At 37.3% G+C, this 21221-nt stretch overlaps 1 protein-coding gene across 1 annotated transcript in view; it reads right to left on the bottom strand.

The window, feature by feature from the left end:
• GPC6 (glypican 6) overlaps window positions 1-21221 on the bottom strand; it is a 715829-nt gene that overhangs the window by 321714 nt on the left and 372894 nt on the right. Inside the window, exon 3 of the mRNA XM_059839216.1 lies at window positions 6455-6846. Coding sequence (XP_059695199.1) covers window positions 6455-6846 — 392 coding nt within the window. The remainder of the gene's footprint in view (window positions 1-6454; window positions 6847-21221) is intronic.

Genomic DNA, 21221 nt, shown 5'->3' with positions numbered 1-21221 from the left:
CAAGTGTGGATACAATTCACTCCTGCTTTTGTGCCACAGACACATCACAGCTCTGAAAGTCCCCTGGCTGGATAATCCTTGGGCTCCCTGCCTGAGGAACGCCAAGGAAAAGGAAGAGGAAAAAAGAATGTGGCCCCATTCATGTCACAGTGTGATCCAGTTCTTGTAAACATATGTTAACTCAATGAAAATTCAAAGAATTAATGACTGAAAAAACCCTTAAAACAACAGAGAGTGATGCAATCATAAAAGCTCTGCTTACTCAGCTGGGCTGTTCCTAAACCAACAGTTTGAACTGAGGATTAAAGTTTGCTGAATACCATAGTCTTTTTAGACTTCCTTTCCTTCTGTGGCTTTAACAAGCCAAATCTCTTCAGCCAATGAAGTTAAAATATACAGGACACATAGCTCTTTATCTGTCACACCCTACAAATCACATTTTCCAGGCTTAAAGCGCAATTTGTTTTGGTGTTTAATTACCTGACTTATCACCATGTCATATTCCCTCCCCCCTGCAATAATTACATTCTGAATCACTGTGTCATTCAATATTGGCCTTTATTTATGCCTCTCACAAAATGTTGAATGTTTATTTATAAACCATGAAAAGCAGAGTTTGTAAGAATATTGATTCAGCATATTACAAAAGCAGTGGCCTGGCATTCTGCAAGTAGAAGTAATCACAGGCAATTACTAGAGACTGCTTTTCACTACTAATCTTGGGTTTAACCTTATAATTGTATTACTGAATTTATTTCACTTTGCTCATATATCACCAGGTTCCTAATAAGAAGTCTGATATTAACATAATTTAATAATATTCAGGGGATGAATGGTTTTAATTGGTTTAAAAAGAAGGAGATATATAGCCTATGCCATACAATTAGAAAAGTATTGTAACAGGCTCTTTTTATTTTGTAATAAATGATAATTAATATTTAAATGCATTAATGAAATAAGTTCTTAGTGGCTGGGTCACAAATCTTTGATGTTTATGCCACTAACAAAATCACTAACTGCTCTTAATGATGCCCCTGAGCTAAGCTTCACTTTACTCCTGGTATAAAAACTACTTTGGTTGCTGGTAGCATGAATTTTCAAGTGTGAAAGTCAAAGCCTAACTCAGAACAATTCTTCTTGTCCTTGTCCCAATGTACAATGGGAAGAAAGTGCTTCAATTCAGACAAAAAAAAGAAAAACATAAAATGGCCAAACTTAGAGAAAAGCAAAACTAGGCAACAACAACTAAACCCCTTGATCTCTGTAAATAAAAATATTCTGCACACTATAAGCTAGTGCACTAGCTCCCAGTGAAGCAGGTTTAGTGAAAGAGCCAATGAAGATTTTTTTTGCATTAAATAAGGAAGAGTTCTGAACCAAACATGGCATGTGTAAAATAGAACCAGTTCCCAAGGAAAGATTGAGTGATAATTGTTGTAATTCAGCTGTTCATATGTGTGAGAAAAGTATTTCAGGAATCACACGTGCCTGGAAATCCTGGACACTCCTGTTTAAAAATTTTAATTCCCCATGTGTTTTTCCGCTTACACCCTCCATCACTCAGAGATAGTTCAAATTATTGTGATAACTGAAAATTCTTTGTTTTCTCACAAAATATTCAGAGCTCAGACACAGTAGAAGATGAACATGAAAAGTATGCATATGTCTTTTCTATCACATTATTGGCAATCACAGGTAAGAGCAACTACAGAAATATTTTCAGCAGCTTCTCCAGCTTGACATTAGACACTAAATCACAGCTTGTCAGGAAAGCTTGAGGGTTTTTTTCGGTTTAGTTTAGTTTATTTATTTATTTTACCTAGGAAAATAGTTGATAACAAGTAATTTAATAACAATAACATGTTAATATGCTTTATTTTTACAGAGGAACAGGGAAAGGGCAGAACTATTTTTTTTTACCAAATGGTATCAAAACAGAAAAGCCAAGTTTTTAGAACCTAAAAAGGTACTGAAAAAAACAGGTAGTAGAAAATTTAACTAATTATTTCTGAAACTGTAGTTCAAAATGTCCACAAACTTCTACTACCTACAGCTTAAGAAAGTACAGTAGTTGAGAAGCTCTGCTCCTATACTGACCTTTAAACTACTGCCACTGAGGTAAAATCAACTAAACAGACCTTTGACATACTGAAAATGGCAGTTCTGATGTTGCATATTGAATATTATGTATTGAACCTGCATCAGGGCAAGTTCAGATTGGACATCAGGAAAAGGTTCTTCACTCAGAAAATGGCTGGTAACTGGAACAGTCTCCCCAGGAAAGAGGTCATGGAACCAAGCCTGTCAGAACTCAAGGAGCATCTGGATAAAGCTTTTAGTCATATGGTTTATTTCTAGTTAGTCCTGCAAGCAGCAGGGAGTTGGACTCGATGATCTTTACAGGGCCCTTTCAACTTGAGATATTTTAGGACTTCTTCTATATTAGTGAATAAATTGATTTAAATTAAGAGTTAATATTCTCAATTTAAGAAATAATTCATTTTTGCTCATATGCCTATACAACTTTCTGGAATATACATATAATTTAGCAAGCTGGTCCATTCAAGCCAGTGCAAATATACTGCACTGAGAGGAGATTTAAGCAGCATAGGAACAGAAAAATTTAATGCATTAGAATGAGAAATGAAAAGATTTAAAAATCTCTGAAGATTAAAAATTGTAATTAGACTTAGAGATCATGAAAATACTGTTCAACTAAAACAGTGCAATAAAACTTCAGGCAGATGGAAGCAACTGTGTCTGCTTGCAACTGAAATATAATATTAGAAAAAAACTACAAAAATAAGATGTCCTAACCACCCTCCCTCCCCATTTATCTAAGTGTGATTTACTGAATTTTAATCTCACTGACAAGCAAATTGCTAAACTGCAAAATCCCATTGTAAGAGGAAAACGTTTGTGATATGTGTTGCCTCCTTTGAGTGTGCTTGAGTGCACACCTCATCAAAACAAAGGAAGTGTAGCTCCTTTGCAAGGAATGCACCAGCTGTATTGTTTTCACACATTACAACCTCTCTGAGGAAAAATTAGAAAGGATATGTCCCCGACATTAGAGAGGGAACAAATCCTTCCTGTGTGACCCACCAACCCTCTACAGAAATGGTCCAGAAGATGATGAGACAATAAAGGCCCAAAGGAGATGTTACCAACTTCCTCATTAGTCACTCTCTTTCTCAGGGTGTTTAAGGTGTAGGCTCAACATTTCTCTATGTCAGTGGCGGTTCAGTGAAATAATGGGTCCACAAATAGAAAGCAAAAAATCTTTTAAGCTTGTGATGTTGCAGGTAGAAGATCTCCCTCTGTTCCCAGCCAGTGCAGAGAATGGACAAAGGATTTTATAGAAGAACAGTTTTTCCTTTCATTTTCTGTATTTATTCATTTCTCCTGACTTATCCAAATGTGGCATCCTTATCACAGAATCTCTCAATATTAGAGTACATTAAGAAAGAAATCTGGGCTGAATTTGGATGACTTTCAAAATAGCAACAAAAGATGTTTACCTGTCTCATTTTTGGCTGCAGTTATGTGCTAACTCTAAGAAATGGTTGTAGTCTTTTAAAATTATGTTTAAAGAAAAGGATTTGTCATTTTGTACAGTAGATAAACCAGCATAAAAGTCCCCAGTTATGATATGGCAACGAACAATTCATTCTCAGAGTAATCAGAGCCTTTCCACGGGACAATTATTAATCTTGAATATTTGGTGCCACTTGGGGCTCTTCATATCTGCCTCACCAGGCTGCATGTAACACAAAGTCCCTAAGGCCAGAAATTGTTTTGAATATGCTGTAGGTATGAATAAATCCACCAAGATTTTAATACCAAAGATAGTTCTGCAATCAAAGTATATTCTACACTTAAGCAAAATGTTTATCTTATTAATTTTTTAATAGGATCATAGGATAATGATCCTAAAGAAATGCGACCAGCAGGTCACCTGTACTCTGCTCTCAGAAGACCCCCACCTGGATTAATAAATCCAGCTCTGGAATCATCAGCATCACAGGAAAGACATGGGCCTATTGTACTGGGTCCAGAGGAGGGCCACAAAAATGGTCAGAGGGCTGGAGCACCTCTCCTATGAAGACATGAGGGATTTGGGGCTGTTCAGCCTGGAGAAGAGAAGCTGCGGATCTTATTAGCAGCCTTCTAGCACTTAAAGGGCATTTATAAGAAGATGAGGATGGGATTTTCATTAGGGACTGCTGTGATAGGGGAAGAGGAAATGCTTCAACTCACGCCCATCATATCGCACCATGCCCCACTGTGAGGAGCTTTGCTGCATTTCTTTAATGACCTCCCTAGAGGCACCAGGAGCAACTGTTACATGCCCTTGAAGTGGCTTCTTCTCCAGAATGAAGAAGCCCAAGTCTCACAGGCTCAAGGACAAGTAATCCAGTCTAGATCCTGATGGCGGCCTCTACTGAACTTGCTCCAGTTTATCAATGTCTTTTTTGTACAGGAAGGTCCAAAAACTGAACACAGTGTTTTAGATGTAGTCTAATGGAATATCACTATGTGACTATAAAGACAGTATTGTGTCTTGCACCAACCACTGAACCCTTTTGATGATAATTTCAAGTGTTTCATTCACGCTAAAAAGAAAAAAAAAGCCAACAGAAGAACTATTGAGTTACTGCTATCATCTTCAACTGACACTAGGAAAAGACCCACTGTAACATTGCAGAGCTAGCAGTTCTCATAATAGGATCACAGATTCATTTAGTGATCTTGTCATAAACCCTTTTCTTGAGAGGGCTTATGTACCCAAAGCCCAGAGACTGAGAGGAAAACATTTCCTGGATATGTGACAGAGGCGACACCTGCACAGTCTGTACAGTCATGTACATACACAGAGAAGGTGACATCTCAGCAGACAATTCAGACCTTAATCTGTGAGGGATTCACAAATCATGCATCTATTACATGAATTGCATAGCTTACTCTCCACAGTCTGATCCAGCAAGACCTAATGCCTGCAGACAGAAGTGACAACAGAGCTCTGTACTTTCACTTAGAACCTGACCCACGGGGACATCATCTCTCTTCAGAGGAATTCTGGGGTTGTAGATATATGCATTCTGCACATTTGGAGGCTGAAAAGTTGCCCCAGCTAGACAAGGCAGCCTGGGGTTTCACCACGGTACCCTGCCACCATTCAGAAAGACTGCAAGAACTGACAGTGCCAGAAATCACAGAAAGGCCAACGCTGAAGCTCAGGAAGGCACTTGGAGGAAGAGACTTTGTTTCTAGCAAGGATCACATATCTCATCCACTGAATCTTAAGTGCAAAATGATCTTTTTCTCCCATGCAGTCTCCTAGACATAAAATCAGGCTCTCCCTTCCTGACTACATTTCTAGCTCCATGGCTTCTCAACTTGCAATTATAAAATATCACATAACACAACTTAAGAGAAGTTTAAAAGCCCCATCTTGCTGAGTTACAGTCTACAATGTATAGGCTCTACCTCACCTCCTGACTGTGGTGTAAATGAAGCAAATGAGACAGTCCTCTTGAGGCAGAGGAGTGGCTTAGGCTTGTAAATGTGGGAAAGTATTGGATGGCCCAAGCATCCAAATCACTCATGCACTTATTGATCAGAAGTGAGTATTTGAACATTTCACAGTGAATCTCACGAGAGTATTTCAGAACTGAAGGTCCAAATACATGACGAGGACTGTGAAACAGTGAGATCACAGAGCAACTATCTAGCTGGAACAACAATTCAGGAAAATATACCTGATTTTGAAATACTGTATGAGAGAAAGTAATTCAGGCTCATTTGTGGCGCCCAGATGGATTATTTAGCACGGTTTTTTCTTTAATTATGCGAAGCCTTCAAGGATTATAGTCGTCATAAATATTTGCATAGATAAATAATTAAACCTAAAATAAATGTGAGTCAAACCATCCTTTGGGAAAGCTCAAGCTTCAGAGGTGTCACTGTTTGTCTATTTTCTCATCAGAAACATGACTAGACATTTCTAACAAAATCCATCACCCAGCTGCATGATGAATGAATGCTGTGAGGGCTGTACTTTCCTAATGAACAGCAGAATAAATTTGCTTGAAACATTTAAATCCTGATCTAATCCCCATCTTTTATATATGTAGCCAGTTTTGAATTACAAATGACAATCATTACCATGCTATAACATTGATGTATATTGGTATTTCACTGTGTCCTAAGCACAGGGAAATGCTTTCCAGTCAGTAGTGCATTAATATCCCCAGAAGGAGCTGAAAGCAACCATTGCCCCTATTTATGAACTTAAGATGGGTATATTTGTAGGCATAAAAACCAACCAAACACACTTCCTTGTACTGAAAAAAAAAACAACCAAACAAAAACACAAAGATAGATTTCGATTGTCTGGCAAGTTGAGAACAAATTCAACCTACAAAAACCCCCCACCCTGATTTCAGATTACCTTGGAGACTCTGTTCGCAACCTCTCTGCCTACTGTCAGCCCCTGAACAAAGGTGCGCGCAGCAATGAACGCTCTAGTCACTTGAACCTTCAGCTTCCTGGGCACGTCTCCAAAGGGCTTCAGCTGGTCTGTGTACTTGCTCACACACTCCAGGTAGTCCTCACTGAAATGGTACTGGGGGTTTATAAGCTGGAACATCCGCTCCAGCAGCCGAGCCCAGAAGTCGTTCAGCATTTCCTCCAGGTTCACGTTGCCTCCCGTGTAATAGCGCTTCAGCTCCGCGAAGAGGTCCTGGAACACCTCAGAGTTCTGCATGTACAGCATGCCGTAGGTCCGCACAAACATGTCGTTCAAGGATCGCTCCGCGTTCTCCAGAAGTTCTCGGAAAAACTCTGCAGGAAAGCAAGAAGGCGTTAGTGGCCATAATGGCAAGGTATGAAGGGTCTTCTTATTGCATTCCAAACTCATCATCATTTGTGTTAATAGGTTGATACCACAGCACTTTAGTAGTGAAATTCATCATTTGGAAGTAAAGAAAAATAAGAGTATAAACTGAATTCCCTATCAAGGTCAAAAGATGCAAAACCTATAACACTGAGCACAAAAACCCATTTAAAAGAACTCCAGTGAGGGTAGTTCCACTTCTTTGTATGCTATTTGAACATAGCAATCCCTGTCCCTCCACAGCCATTATCCTAAAACTTCCAAGCTAAAAGTAAAGTCACTAATATGATGATTTAACTGAAAATGTAATGATTTTAGAATTCAGATTCCACTTGGATCAAGCCTTTACAATGTAGAAGCACACCATGGAAATAAATCTGAATACTTATTTGCATATATTCTTTAAGAGAACTTGAAAGAGACTTGACTGGAAATGAGAAGGATCCTTAAAAGTGTCACATGTCAAGGTAATGGTAAAAATATGTTAGTATCTTCAACAATTTTTTACTTTACTGAAGAGCAGTGTTAGAACCCTTCACCAGTCATATCACAACCATCCTACTAATTCCAGTCTGTGCTAGTTGTTTATTTTGGAGATGTAGGCATTAAGGTTTTCTTGAAAGGATTTCAGACAATTTCTTCAATGCCTTTTATCTACTGAGGCCTAAACCATAAACAATTTCTAAATTTTGGCTTGTGGAAATTATTCTAACTGGAAACTGAGCCCATGGGATAAAGTACAAATATATAATCATCTCTTCTGTTCAGATTTTTTAATTGCAACATGGTACTTAGGATTTCCCAAAAAAATTCACTGAGTATGTACAACAGCTCTTTAAACCCAGCTGACCAAAGGAGAAATAGTACCTCCTGGCTTTCAGAAGATCCCATCGTTTTACAGGGCTTGCTGTCAACCTTCTTAAACCACTTTGGAAAAGAGTCCGGTGGTTTGTAAATGAGGCATTGCAGACAGCAAGGCAGAGATGGCAATACCTTTGGCAAAACATGTATTGGCTGCAATTAAGTGATTTGCAGTGAAGCAGGATTCATCACACACCAAGTCTGGGATACCAGATTCTTAATTTGTGGGCAGTGCCCACAGACACACCTGTGTGTGCTAACTGCAGGGATGCGCTGACTTCCCACACTCTTGGCTAATGCTATCATGTGAATACTCCTTTTACACAGGCCCTGCTATGGCTACAGTGACTTATAAAAGCGTAGAATCACTGCAATGCTAAGGACAGGACAGAAATTAAGACCAAGTAAGAAAAAATTCTACACTAAATTTGAGGGTTTGCAACTGTGATCAGATGAAAACAGAATCCACTGAACGCTGTGGACCAGTCTACAAAGAATCAGTAAGAAAATAATCTCTTATTTCTGGCAGAAGTTGTGCAGAGCTGCAGCCTTTGATCTCCCAGATAACTGGAAAGGGGTTATTATGGAAATGTATACACAGAACACTGAGAACATACTTGCTACATCAAAGCATTTATTAAAGGGAAAATATAGTCTAATAAATATATCAATGTCTAAACTGTCATTAAAACTGCAGCTCTTCATAAGGAATACATTACATTCGGAAAAGGATATGCTTTTGCTAAATAGTTTAGGTAGGGAAAAGGAAAAAAAGAAGGGGAAAAAAGGGGGGAAAAAGACACCCACAATAAAAATTTTGTTTCCAAATGTAATATTTGATGTCTACAACATATAGGCTTCTGTTTAAGAGAAAAGGGAAACAAAGCTGTTTTTCACTGTTAGCCCTGATATAGTGGTGTCTTTGACATCTAAATCACCATGATTACTATTTTGTACATTCAGCATTTCTTCTTCTAGAAATAATGCACACTGACTGCACTGCTGAATACATCTAATTCTTTAGTCACACAATCCAGAAAGCAAAAACATGGCAGAGAACTTGGGGCTCAAATTAAAATTTGTTTTCAGGCTGGAGACAGGCTTTCCCACCAGTGCAATTGAATGACAACAGCTTATATATGCTGGGAGGCTGCTATAAACAACTCACATGCTGGCTCCTCACAATCCATAGCTATACTGGGAATCCCACTCTTTATTTTAAAGGATCCTGCCACTGCGTAAGTCAGTCACAGCAAAGCTTAACTGAGTTTGCTGACAGCTCCTCTTGTCTGAGATTATTAGCTTATTCTTTCTTTGTGTGGGTGTATTATTGAGCAGTCTCACAGTCAGCTTGTTGGAAGCCAACCAAACATTTCAGGGAGGGGTAGATATTTATTCTCTGCTTGTACAGCATCCAGCACAATGTGGTCCATGCTGGTCCCAATCTTTATTTGTACTGTGGTATAAACATTTCCAGTAACTCTACAAGTTTAAATTTCATGCTAGTCCTGAATGTGAAGCCATACACATAAATTCTGTAGGAAAGCTAATGTCCTTTAAACAGTAGCACAGTTATTCCATTTTTAGTCTTCTTACAGGTCTGTAGTCTTTGAGAGCTACTGCTAAAGGTAAATTGTGCCATTAAAAAGTTGGAGTGTTAGTTTTTTGTACACTTTGACACAAAAGACAGTTAAAAGAGCTATCTGCATCAGTAACCCTATGCAGGATCAGAATAATAAATCAACAGCAACTACAAAATTGGATACTTTTTTAGTTCCAGACAGAAAGAGATCTCCCATGTAGTGCTAATTTCTCAATCAACTCCCATCCAGCAAAATGAATGCTGATGTGAAGGATTGCTTGCTGTTTTAGTCTGCAAATCTCCCATATATTAAGAAGGTAGTCTGCTTTGCAGTGCTTATGCATAGAAACTGTGTCCTGGTGTAACTGAGCACTTGTTCACTTACACCAGTAGAAACCGGATGTGCTTCTGCAAAGGTTGAATTTTGCCATGGTCTTCAGAGTAATGTAAAAATTTTATGTTCATTGCAAAGATGATATTTCATCAACTTGCAGGTAGTTTTTGAAAAATAATGTAATTTTTCAGCTTCAAGTAGAAGAATGAAGATGAGACAGACATTAGTCATGTTGCTTAATGTGCTTCTGGAAGGCACTCAAGTACTAGGGTGGAAGAGGAGAATCTGTATGAGATAGATGAATGACAACGGCCTATACATGCTGTGCAGTGTTTTAAAATATATCTCTTGTGATATTTTTTTTTCTGCCAAAATAGGTTGTCATGAGCAGTGTTAATGCTGGAAATAATTTTTCCTAATTTTAAGTGATGATTCATTCATATGACAGTGTATGTCCTATGTATGTCTTTTGTTGCCAGCATGTTTTCATACAGATTTAATTTATTAACCAGAGGGTCTCAGGAAGCCTGATCACTTCTACGAGGTAGTTGAAAAGAATAAGGTCTCAGGCACACTGAGATACTGAAAAGATGGAGAGAAGATTGCCATTGCAAGCCATTACATGCTCTGTATATGCTCAAATGGTGAGTTTCCAGTCCATGGATCACACTTCAGCTAGTTTTCATTTTTAAACATTATTTGTAAACTTAGGATGCAAGATAGATAGTAACAGTCTGAAAATGAAGTCTGAATTGTTTTAAAATATTTTGGCCACGATAAGGCAGCTCAGTCACAAATTGAAAGGGCAGAATTGCTAGAGTCCATTACTGAAAGGTAGAAACAGCTCACAGATAAAAATAATGTCTTGTTAGCTCTCACAGTACTTTGCCAACTGCAAGCTGACATTCTCACGCTATTTTGACATAGGTAAACGAGTGTCATAATGCAATTCAACATGGGAGCTGGTCTATTTCCAAAGTGATAACTAGTTGTCACTGTAAGTCAGTGGATCAAGATTAGGGATAATATTGCAGCATGAATGATGTAAAAATTGCTCTTAACAAAATCCATGCATAAATACCTAGAGGCAATTTTTACAGACACAAATTTGTGTTATGTTTTAGCAGATGTTCTATGATCATTCCTAGCCTAATAAGTTCCCTTGCACTTTATTTTCCTCTGTAAAAAGCAAAAGCAATGTCTGACTGTGGGACAAGGTGCAAAGCTAGAAACAGTTTGCTTTCTAGTTCCTAAAACCAAAAATACATTCATGAGCTCTAAGACCAAAAAGACAAAAATATAATTTCATTTAATTATCACATATTCTTCACAGTTCTCCTTTTTAGCAGAACTTGAGACCTGAAAACATACTATGGTGCACCTGATACACTGTTAGCTGAGTAAAAAACAGCCCAGCTGCACAGAACTCTGGGCAGTGATATTTGCCTGATTTTACATCGGTCTTTATCTCAAACACTGCTCAGGGTGACATCCTGATTTCATCTATCATTGACTAACAACACCCAACCCTACTGACAGCTCCCCATCATAGCCTTGTTCTCCTCCTTGCTTTGCCAAGTGCTCTAAGGATTTAGATATGTAAATTCTACCAGTCTTTACCATTCTACCACAATCTACAATTTACTGTGAAGATGTGCATGTATCTACACCCTGTGCAGACTTGGTGTACCTAACTTTATTGCAAATTTTTGGACTTCCCAGTCCGAATAAGGCTGATGGTAAAAGAATATTAGAATTCATGTAAACAGACTATGCTTTTTGAAAGAGTCTTTGGGGGTTCTTTAGGTACAGATACTTGCATTCATTATAAATATCAATGTCAGCCTTTTCCTGAATCCTATTTATGTCTGTCTTTCTTTCTTCAGAAAGGCATTAATGAAACAAAACTGTTCTGGTGAAATCTTCATCTTTTTTGTTGCAAAGGCTTTATTATTTTCTTTTCTCTTTCTTTAAAGATATTCCACACTGGCATCAATTAGTGAAAGCTGTGATTTATCTCAAGGAAATTCAAGTGAAATTAACCTCTGTGGGTTTTATGCCTTTTCATTTTCCAACTGCTTTAGGTTTCTGGAGACTTTCTTTAAACAATAACTAACCTTATACAGCAAAAAGAACTCAATTTAACTTCCTGATTGAGGAAAAAAATTGCTATGGGAGAATATTTACAGCAGATGATTTTTCTTCCTCAGTTTTGACATTACATTTGTTTTATATTCAAGAGCAAACAAATTGCTTGCATAAGGCTACCAGTGCACTGGTATTGCTTTTTAGTCAGCCTGAATAACAAATTTTAAAACTCCCTTGTAGCTTTGACCTTTAAAAGCACTCAACAGTCACAACTTGGAAAAAAATTTCATCTTCCATTAGAAAAAACCAAAATCTTCAGTATGATGAGATTTGTTGAAAACTGCCCTCTTTTTTTAACTCATTTTGGATATATATACATTGAATTTAAAGCCAAGAAATACAAATCCAATAAATAAATGTGCCCTATAATTGCAAATTTCAGAACAGGTGATTAATATACTTGAGTTATGTTTTGGATATGTGTGAAATTATCTAGCCGTTAATGGATAGCTTTCTAGATTGTCCCAGACCTGTAAAAATTATGATATTAAAATTATTTTGGGTGCCTAAATTTTTTAGAAGTGCAGTCTCAAAGGTTTTGAGTGAAGATGCGAGTCTGTTCCCTCTTTAATCCCTCCATTTCTCAGACTGCTGCAAGACTTGGTAACAGCAGAATTCCCTCTGGTCTTCTCCCCAACTCCCATGAAGAGTCTGTGACTTCTTCTCCCTTATTGGTCAGGATATTGTGAGAAAAGAATGAGACACAGGGGGAAGAGAAACCACTGAGGCTTCATCCTTAACCACTCCCCCCTGTGGAGCACAGAGACAATGCAAACAGGACTCTCCTAAGCTAAAATGAGGGACATGAGGATGGGAAAGAAACACAAACACATCTATGATGGGCTGGGTTGGACAGGGTGGATGCAGTGCAGGAAAAAGGAAAAAAAGCTATGCTGCTTTTTATACATCAAACACCATTATCAGAATGGGAACCTAATTTGACAAAGAATTTAAGGCATTATTTAATGCCAAAGCACAAAGGATCTATTGTACAAATGAACATTTATACAGAGTTAAAGGATCTGTCATCTACTCAAAGCTGATTACATGCATCGATAAAGGCTTATAAGACTTTATTCTGCAACTCCAAAATCAATAAGAAGATTATCAACAACTTCAGGGGATGCAGGTGCAACCTTCAAATGCTAAATCTACTGTTCTTTCACTGCAAAAGGTCATTTGAGTATGCAGGAAAGGGAGACTTCATCCTGCCAATGATTCTATACGGACACTACCACAACTAGCTGAAAGACTTAAGTTTCACACGAGGAATATCAGACATTACATATACTTTTTGGAGTCTGTGGTACTTTATACTGATAATATATCCTTGGTTATAAATATGAAACCTGAAATTCCCAAGATGCCCTCAAAGAACTCATTGAACTTGGAGCAATAACAAAGAAAGAAAATGCTAGGAATAAAAACAAAGCAATGAGATAGTTTTACACATAATTTATAGATACACCAATAACTGTCCCTGAAGGTTCTGCTTTCATTATCAAGTGGAAAATGCCCAAGTGAAGTACCCATAAAACGTAAGCAAAATGTTACATGGCATCAGAAGATTACATTCTAGAATATTTATGAAAGGGCATTTAAATGCTTACAGAAATGGTATTGTCATGAATATCCATGACCAAAGAGAGACGTGTAGCACTTCATGGATATCTGTGAATTTGAGAACTATGAATTTTACATCATATGTTCATAAAAATGCATAGCACCTCATGAAAGATTCATGAGTCACCACAGTTTCTTCTGAAAAACATTTAAAGCTTTCATGAAAATATTAACAATATATAAACTATGGGACTCAGTGCAACAATTGTTTTAAAATATAGAGACTGTACTATTTTTCTCTATGTATCACTAGGGGCTATTAAACACCTAGTTCAATAGTTAAAGAGATTTACGATCTAAAATTTTGCATGAAACTTCCTTGCCTATAATTTACTACCATCTTCTAAACATATTAAAAGTTTGTTGACTCTTAATATAAAGAAATGTAAGGTGGACCAGAAGACATGGGGGAAAATTAACAGCAAATTGCCTTGTTACAGTCTAGATAAAATTTAATTCAGGAAAAGTTATACATTCTGTCAAAAAGCCAAAATTTTTTTTAAAAAGGAAGCAATTTTTTGCCAAGCAGGTCTGAAACCAGAGGCAGTATTTGCTATCACCAGACTCACTCCTGTGCTGCTCAGAGGTCACAGGAGTTGTGCTGGGGAGGAATGTGGCCCTGAAGTCACTGTGTGCCTTCACATCTGTTCTCAGAGTAGACAACCTGAACTGACTGCAGGAAGGAGTCACACATGAGGAAGGAGCCTCTGGCTGGCCAGAGGAAAACACTGAAACCTTCATAGAATTTTATTTTTAATGGAGTGATCAGCCACAATTTGACAGCAGTGACACTGGGCTTTGGAGGCAGAAACCTCAGCCTGGGTTGAGGCATGTGTGGGATTGAAGAGGGCTTGCTCACCTCTTTTAGCATAGTGTCTTTGTCTTCTTCCTCCCACACTAAATAAGACAGACTACTGTGCAGAACTACCATTGAGGTATTTGGAAACAATGTCTTGAGCCTTACTCAGCTTCAAGGAAGAGGTGTTTTCTGAAGCATCTAGTGGATTAGATCCATTCAGTGAAGTACCCAGTAGGAAGTGCAGGTGGGAATCCCAGCATAGAAAGGTGGGATTTAAACAGGTCAAACTGGCTGCATCAACATATGTTTAAAATTAGAACTGCAGCTACTTTCATGTCACAGTTGCAAGTGTAGAGAGCTAAAACAAATTTGCACAGTTGTATTTATATAATGTAACTGCAGTAAATCCATTGCTGTTTGTCTTTCAATCTCATTTCACCTTTACCCCTTTTTGAAGAAGGCTCATTTTAGTATTTAGAAAGAAATCAGTTTATTCCCTAAAAACCACCAAAATCTTTAGATGTTTGACCTGAGACAGATACTACTGAAATAACTGCAAAGAATTCTATTTGAGCTAACCAGCAGAAGCCTGCTGTAAGAGTAGATTGAAGTTCGACTTCCTATGGAAATTATTATGTACATAAAATCAATTTTGTATAAAAGTCTGCAGCTTAAGAGGTAATGAAGTCATGTTGATGGTTTTTCAAGACACCTCTGAATGCAGCTAATAAGTTCTGTATGGTTTAGCACTACTAACAAAAAATATAAAACTACCTCCAAGAAAATTTACCTATTTTGCGTTTATCCAATTTTTCTACATCTACACTCAAAGGAACCCCAGGCACCATTAAGGTCAAGCAGAATTAAATCCCAGTTGGTTTCCCAGTTGTTTCCTGACTATTTGGACACTGAGCACATTATTATTTGTTACTGACATAATGCCAATGTTATTGAATTTCTTGCTTGTAAATTGTGCTACATATTCAAACTTCACTGAAGCAACAAACTTAGTTTTATGACAGCAAATCAAGCTAACTTAAATGTTCTCAGTTAATTAGAGGGATGATCTTCCTTTTTTTTCCAAGGCAATAGTAGGAAAGTTAAGGACCAGCAATGGTCCTAGAGGTCAGATTTGGGCAATCAGTGACTTAAAACAAGGCAATGCATAAAATCCCAGATTATGGATAATGTTAAGGATAACACAGTTGGCCTCAAATAAGCTACAAATGTAAAAAAAAAAAAAATAAAATATTACTTTTAGAAGAAAACAGCCTTTCAGATTCTGGATCTGCATTCATGTGCTGGTAGAAAGACCTTGGGTCCCCTAAGGAGGTTTGTGAAGTCAATAAACTTTCCTACCTGGATGTTTCAAAGATCAGGGATTAAAAAATGAAGTCAGTGTTTGAATAGCTTTAAAGCCAACACAAATCTTCATCTACAGACATCAGTTCACTGGATCAAGATGCTGCATGATTGATTTTTATCTGACCTGCCTTCTCAACAGAATGTTTTTTTTTCTCTTACAAGGCTGTCCAGTGAGAAAGCTTTCCAGTCAGAAGAAAACTGATACCTATGATATGGCACAATGAACTAAAAAAACAGCTTTACAAGATTGGTTTATATTTATGGTTATGTTAGATTTCAGACAATATAACTTAATTTTTATCTGACTGAACTACACAAAAGTGGCCTTAAAACTTCTAGGCCAAGTTTGAGGAATTGTTTCCATTTATTAGCTGCTGTGTTGCATATGATGTTTCCACCTAAATGGCTATGTCCATGTAGTGACACCAAAGTTGTGTGCTTCTGCTGCTGGTGAACATAAATTGCTGAACATATTGTCAAGAATATTTCAATGAACCCACAAGCTGTTGATTCTCTAAGCAAATAAATTACTGCTTAAGCTAACTTTACTGCTTCCTAGGGTTTTGTGAGAAATAGGGTGGCTCAGTGGGAGGTAGGAGCTTTAAAAAATATTTCTGGATTTTTGTATAGGGTCTTTATTTGTCTGTTGGGAGGGTTTTTTGTGCAAAAAACATTGGAATTCCAGGCTCTCTGCTGTTTATTGCTTCTCCCTTCTTCTCTGCAATCTTGAGACCTTTTTGTCTGCCTTCTTTGCTATACAGTCCTCATCCCTCTCTCTCAGTCCTCACACTACACAGTTTTTACCTGAGAGCTTGATGGGGAAGCATAGGCATAGACCATGTGTTCCACATTAGTCCCCAATGCTTCCTCCTGAGCTGGAAGTGAAGTGGACACTCTGTGTCACTTCTGGTGGCAAGGGCTTTTCATTCAGTCCCTAGAACAGTTGCAGGACACTACTTCCTTGTGTAATATTTGGCTGTTACTCCAGCTTGTTTGGCCACAACAGTAATGCTGTGGTGTGAACATTTGGGAAGAAAACCCCACTAAACACTTTTCTCATATAAATCTTGCCGGCTGAGAATTACAGCCCTCTGAGATGAGATTTGAAGAACAGGTTGAAAAGCTGATCAGTCCTACTGGGCAGCAGGCAGTGAAGGGTCTAGGGTGACCTGCACTGACTAAAGGCATTGTACTTGTTTTCCTGCACTACACTACTGCAGAAACCTTAAAATAAGGGAGGATAAACACAAATGAGGCAGTACAGGTGAAAGAGGAAAGCAAATTTAGAGAGGAGAATAATAGTTGGAGAGAAGATAGAGAAACAGGGAAAAGGTAACTGAATAAAAGACAAAGTGATAAGAAGAGAGCTCAACTTAAGTTTTCCAAATGTTTCTTAGAGTCTATCAGTACTGCCAAAACTATCACCCTCCAACACACAGGCAGAACAAGGGTCTCAAAAACTGAATGTACAGGCTACACATTGATTTGCTTGAGATACACAACCAAGGGACCTTGGCATGAAGTCTTGCTCCAGCTCTGCTTTTACGCTCTCCATGGCAAGAGAAAGAAGTTTTTAGATCAGAAGTCTGACTTGACCTTTAAACTTGGGGCTCCCCTTCACATCCCATAGGAACCTGTCCTTTACATCAACCCCACTGGATTAGGGCTATCATTTTCATTTAATGCATGTATAAAGACATGTGTTATTACTTGATAATGTGATTTTAGGTCTTCCATTACTGCATTATCTGAAAGACTAAAGTTTTTAGCGGTCTGGTGAAATACAGAAGAAAAATGAATGCTTATTTTAAGAGATTGTTGTAAAATATTTTATCCAATAGCTTCTTTCTTTACTAGTTTCCCTAATGTATATATGCTTAGTCATTTGGGAGAAACACTCAGACATTGCACAGGATAAGGTCAAACAGTATATTTCAAACAGAAATAAGGATTCCTTTGAAAAGGACATAAGAGAGAACACGCTTCCTGTTTTTTAATTGAGACACCATTCAACATTCTTTAATGAGGACATTAATAATTGTGGAAGGACTTTCAAACTCACAATAAAACACTGGTAACTTCTGAAAAATGTAAATGTTAGGGATGTTACATGTTAGGTGAGAATAATTACCCTGCTCCTCTGCCATAATAATAAACTTCATAACTACATTATAATTTTATGTAGCCTGGATGGCCTTAGATTTTAAGTGGTTCCACATTTACAAACCATGTAATTAGAAATGTGTTTCCAATAGGTGACTTTTCTATTAGGGTTCGGCCTTAAATTGTATACCCATTATCTAGAAAATAGTCTCCATTTTCACTGAAGAAACATTATTTTTTTAGTCACACATCCCTCTCTTGCAAAGACCATATGTTCACTCAGACTTGCCCATAATATGTGCATATATAATACATTTTAATTGAATTTTTTATGTTTTAATGTCACGGTAACTGCAATAGGTGTCATACTGCCTACCTAAAACATATTTATTCATTAAGAACATTAATTAGTATCATGTATTAGGTATAGCTTATACTGTAAGCCATCTAATACAGCAAAACTCAGTTAAGTAGCTGGAAATGTAATTGTAGAGGGTACTGAAGAATCTTTTTTGTTTATCACACAGAAACAGCAACTTTTGTCTCTGGAATCAAGACATACTGATATATTTAATAATACCATGAATAGCCTGCATTTTTTTTCTTCTTGTTGCTACTATTGCTACTACCTGTTTTTGTTTTGTTTTGTTTTGTTTTGTGGTTTTGTTTTTGTTTTGTTTTGGTTTTGTTTGTTTGTTTGTGTTTTTGTTTTGTTTTTTGTTTTTATTGATCTCCTCTAAATATTTTTACTTATTCTGAGGAGCTACCAAAATTTGAATAGCTGTCACAGGCTCTAAGTAATTCTAATCTAGCTGAAAGTAATTTGCATAGTTATTTCTTATACTCTGAATATCAACATAACTTATTAAAAATGTAAATATGTTTTGGCATTATTTTACTTTGCTTTGCTTTTTTATTTGGGGGAGGGGCTTGTTTGTTTATTTTTTTACTTGTTACACTGTGAGTACCACCTAAGAAGTAAACAGGTTCTTACTTTGCAGAGCCACTATTTCTACTGCTTTAACATACCTCTGTCTCAGAAAAATCTAAGACCTACCTTCTATTTCTTTTTCCTTTGTGAAGTTAAGAAGTTTGACAGGAAATAAAAAATTCAGTCTCATGTTGTTTTGCTGCTGGCTGATACATTGGCATCAGGTCCAAAGGGCCTCTTGTTATCCTTCAAAGCCAAATGTGAGAACATAAATACATGGTCTGCTCTGCACGGATAGAAAAGCCAGAGGCACAAATCCAGACCCACCAAGAGGAACTAAAGATTAGAAAAATATACACATTTTAATCCTTTGAACTACTTCTATATTCTTGAAGCAATGCATAGGCCTGGACTTGCCACAGGAAAATGAAGAATTTAAGCATTTTTCTTTTTTTAATTCAAGAAGTAAGGTCATCAGTGTTATTAATTTAATCACATTTATAATTCAGAGCGTAATATAAAATTTAGAAAGTTCAGGCAAACAAAGACATGGAAAAAAGATGCCTGTTCACTAAAGCTTTTTCCAAAATGTCAGGTAAGCTTTAAAAAGACATAAAAGTAGATAAATATCTTTTTAACAGATGTAGGAGAGGAAAGACATCTGAATTAATAAAAACAGAATTTTCTTTTTTTTTCTTTTTTTTTTATATCACAGAATCTGCATTCTTCACTTCTATCTATGCATATGAGGGTCATGAGCCCTGGATCTTTCTATTTTATTATTGTCTCATTTACTCCTTCAGTCATAGTTTTTCTTGAGACATGCAGAGAAAGTGACTAACATTGTAGCCTAGTAGGCAGCAGCCATTTAGGTCAGCTAATCTGTCACATGAGAAAAAAAAAAAAAAAGGATGGGAATAAGATAATATTGCTTCATTTAGATTATTGTTAATAGGTTTAAATCTTTGCTGATGTTCTGCTCCTTTCATTTCTGCTATCCTGACCTGGACTGTACGTGGTCTACAACACGAAGCAAGTTTACCCAATCTTTCTTTGAACTGCTGATGGTAATGAATCCCCTTCCTCCAGCCCCAACTGCATTCAGTTATCATCAAGCACAGGCATCAACTAGAGCTCTAATCTTGCTCTGATGGATGGAACACTAACCTTTCGCAAGATTAGAGACACAAGGTGCTCTAGAGATAATAAAATTCAAATAGGTTTATTTCAAAGGGCAACTCAATCTCGATTTTGTTCATGGGTCACTTGACAGATCATTTGCCAATGTAGTTTTTGTGTCCTTCTGCATCTGGCTTCTGTGCAGGGCTCCAACTATTTCATATTAAGTGGGCACCAACAGGCAGAGTTCGGCAAGGGTCTGGCTTAAGCAAAAATAGCAAGGAACCCATTCAGCATGGAGCTGGCAACTTTACTAAAAGTTCATCTTCTGAGGGCAGTGCTTGGATGGTGGGAAAGCTTTTCTTAGCATTTTCAGAAATGACAATCTTGATAAACATCTTGAACACTTTGAATTTTAAACTCCTTTTAGATCAAAGAGCAAAAATCTTGCTAGCATCATGCCAGCCAGCTGTGCAATATATGCAGTAGCTGTAACTTAAGAGATTTGTAGCTTGTGAGCAACCATTTTTAATGTGCTTGTCAAACCCTTCTGTGCAAAAGTGTTTACAAATCAAATATTTAAGTCAGCTACCTACAGGCAATGAAGATAAGGCTCTTACAGGTGCTAAAAAAAGATTCCTCCAGATGACAGCTGTGGTGTTGCATACAGGCATTAGAATCCCCTAAAGGCAAAATAGGTGAAATTTCCTTCAGTTTTTATGGTTGTAACTTACTGATATTAAATACACCAATTGACCTAGCTCTGTTGTTTAATAGAGCAAAATTAAATGATTACAACTAGACTGCTTAGAGAACAAATATTGTTGAAGCCAGTGAGCATAATGTCTGGCCTTCATTTAGGAGAAGGATAAAAATAATTAAAAGGCCCATATAAACCAGACAGCTAAAGCTGCAGGTGTATAAATTGCACACAAACTACAGCACATCAGTGAGTTAGCCAGGAATTTGGCTAGTTTGTGTGCACAGATGTTAGCAGCTGGACTTCTCTCCAGGAGAGAGAGAGAGAGAGAGAGAGTGAGAGAAAAAGAGAAAGAGAGAGGGGAGAAAAAGCATCATAAGCACACATGAAGAGAATGAGGGAAAGCTCACAGAAAGTCAGACGGGTGTTTTATGCTCCAATCCAGACAGCACTGAAAAAGAGTATGCTCTAGCAATTAATAAAAAAATTGCTCAGAAATATTAAACACTGTTTTTTTTTTTTCCTACAGAACTTGCTTCTTGCATATTTGTTATAAGGGTGAGAGTTTAGAGCAAAAAACCATTTGGAGGTAAGATTGCATGCTTTTAGTTTCCCAAAACAAGGATGACTACACTATATTGAAAATTCAGTGGCTGATGAGTTTGCATGATAACTAAGTAGGACACATTTCATGGCATATGCATCTAAAATGTGTACTGGAGTACTCTGAAACCTGGAAATTGGAAAATAAAGTTCAA

This window comes from Haemorhous mexicanus, chromosome 2, assembly GCF_027477595.1.
Source record: "Haemorhous mexicanus isolate bHaeMex1 chromosome 2, bHaeMex1.pri, whole genome shotgun sequence".
NCBI lineage: Eukaryota > Metazoa > Chordata > Aves > Passeriformes > Fringillidae > Haemorhous > Haemorhous mexicanus.
This window is presented reverse-complemented; position numbering and strand designations above follow the sequence as displayed.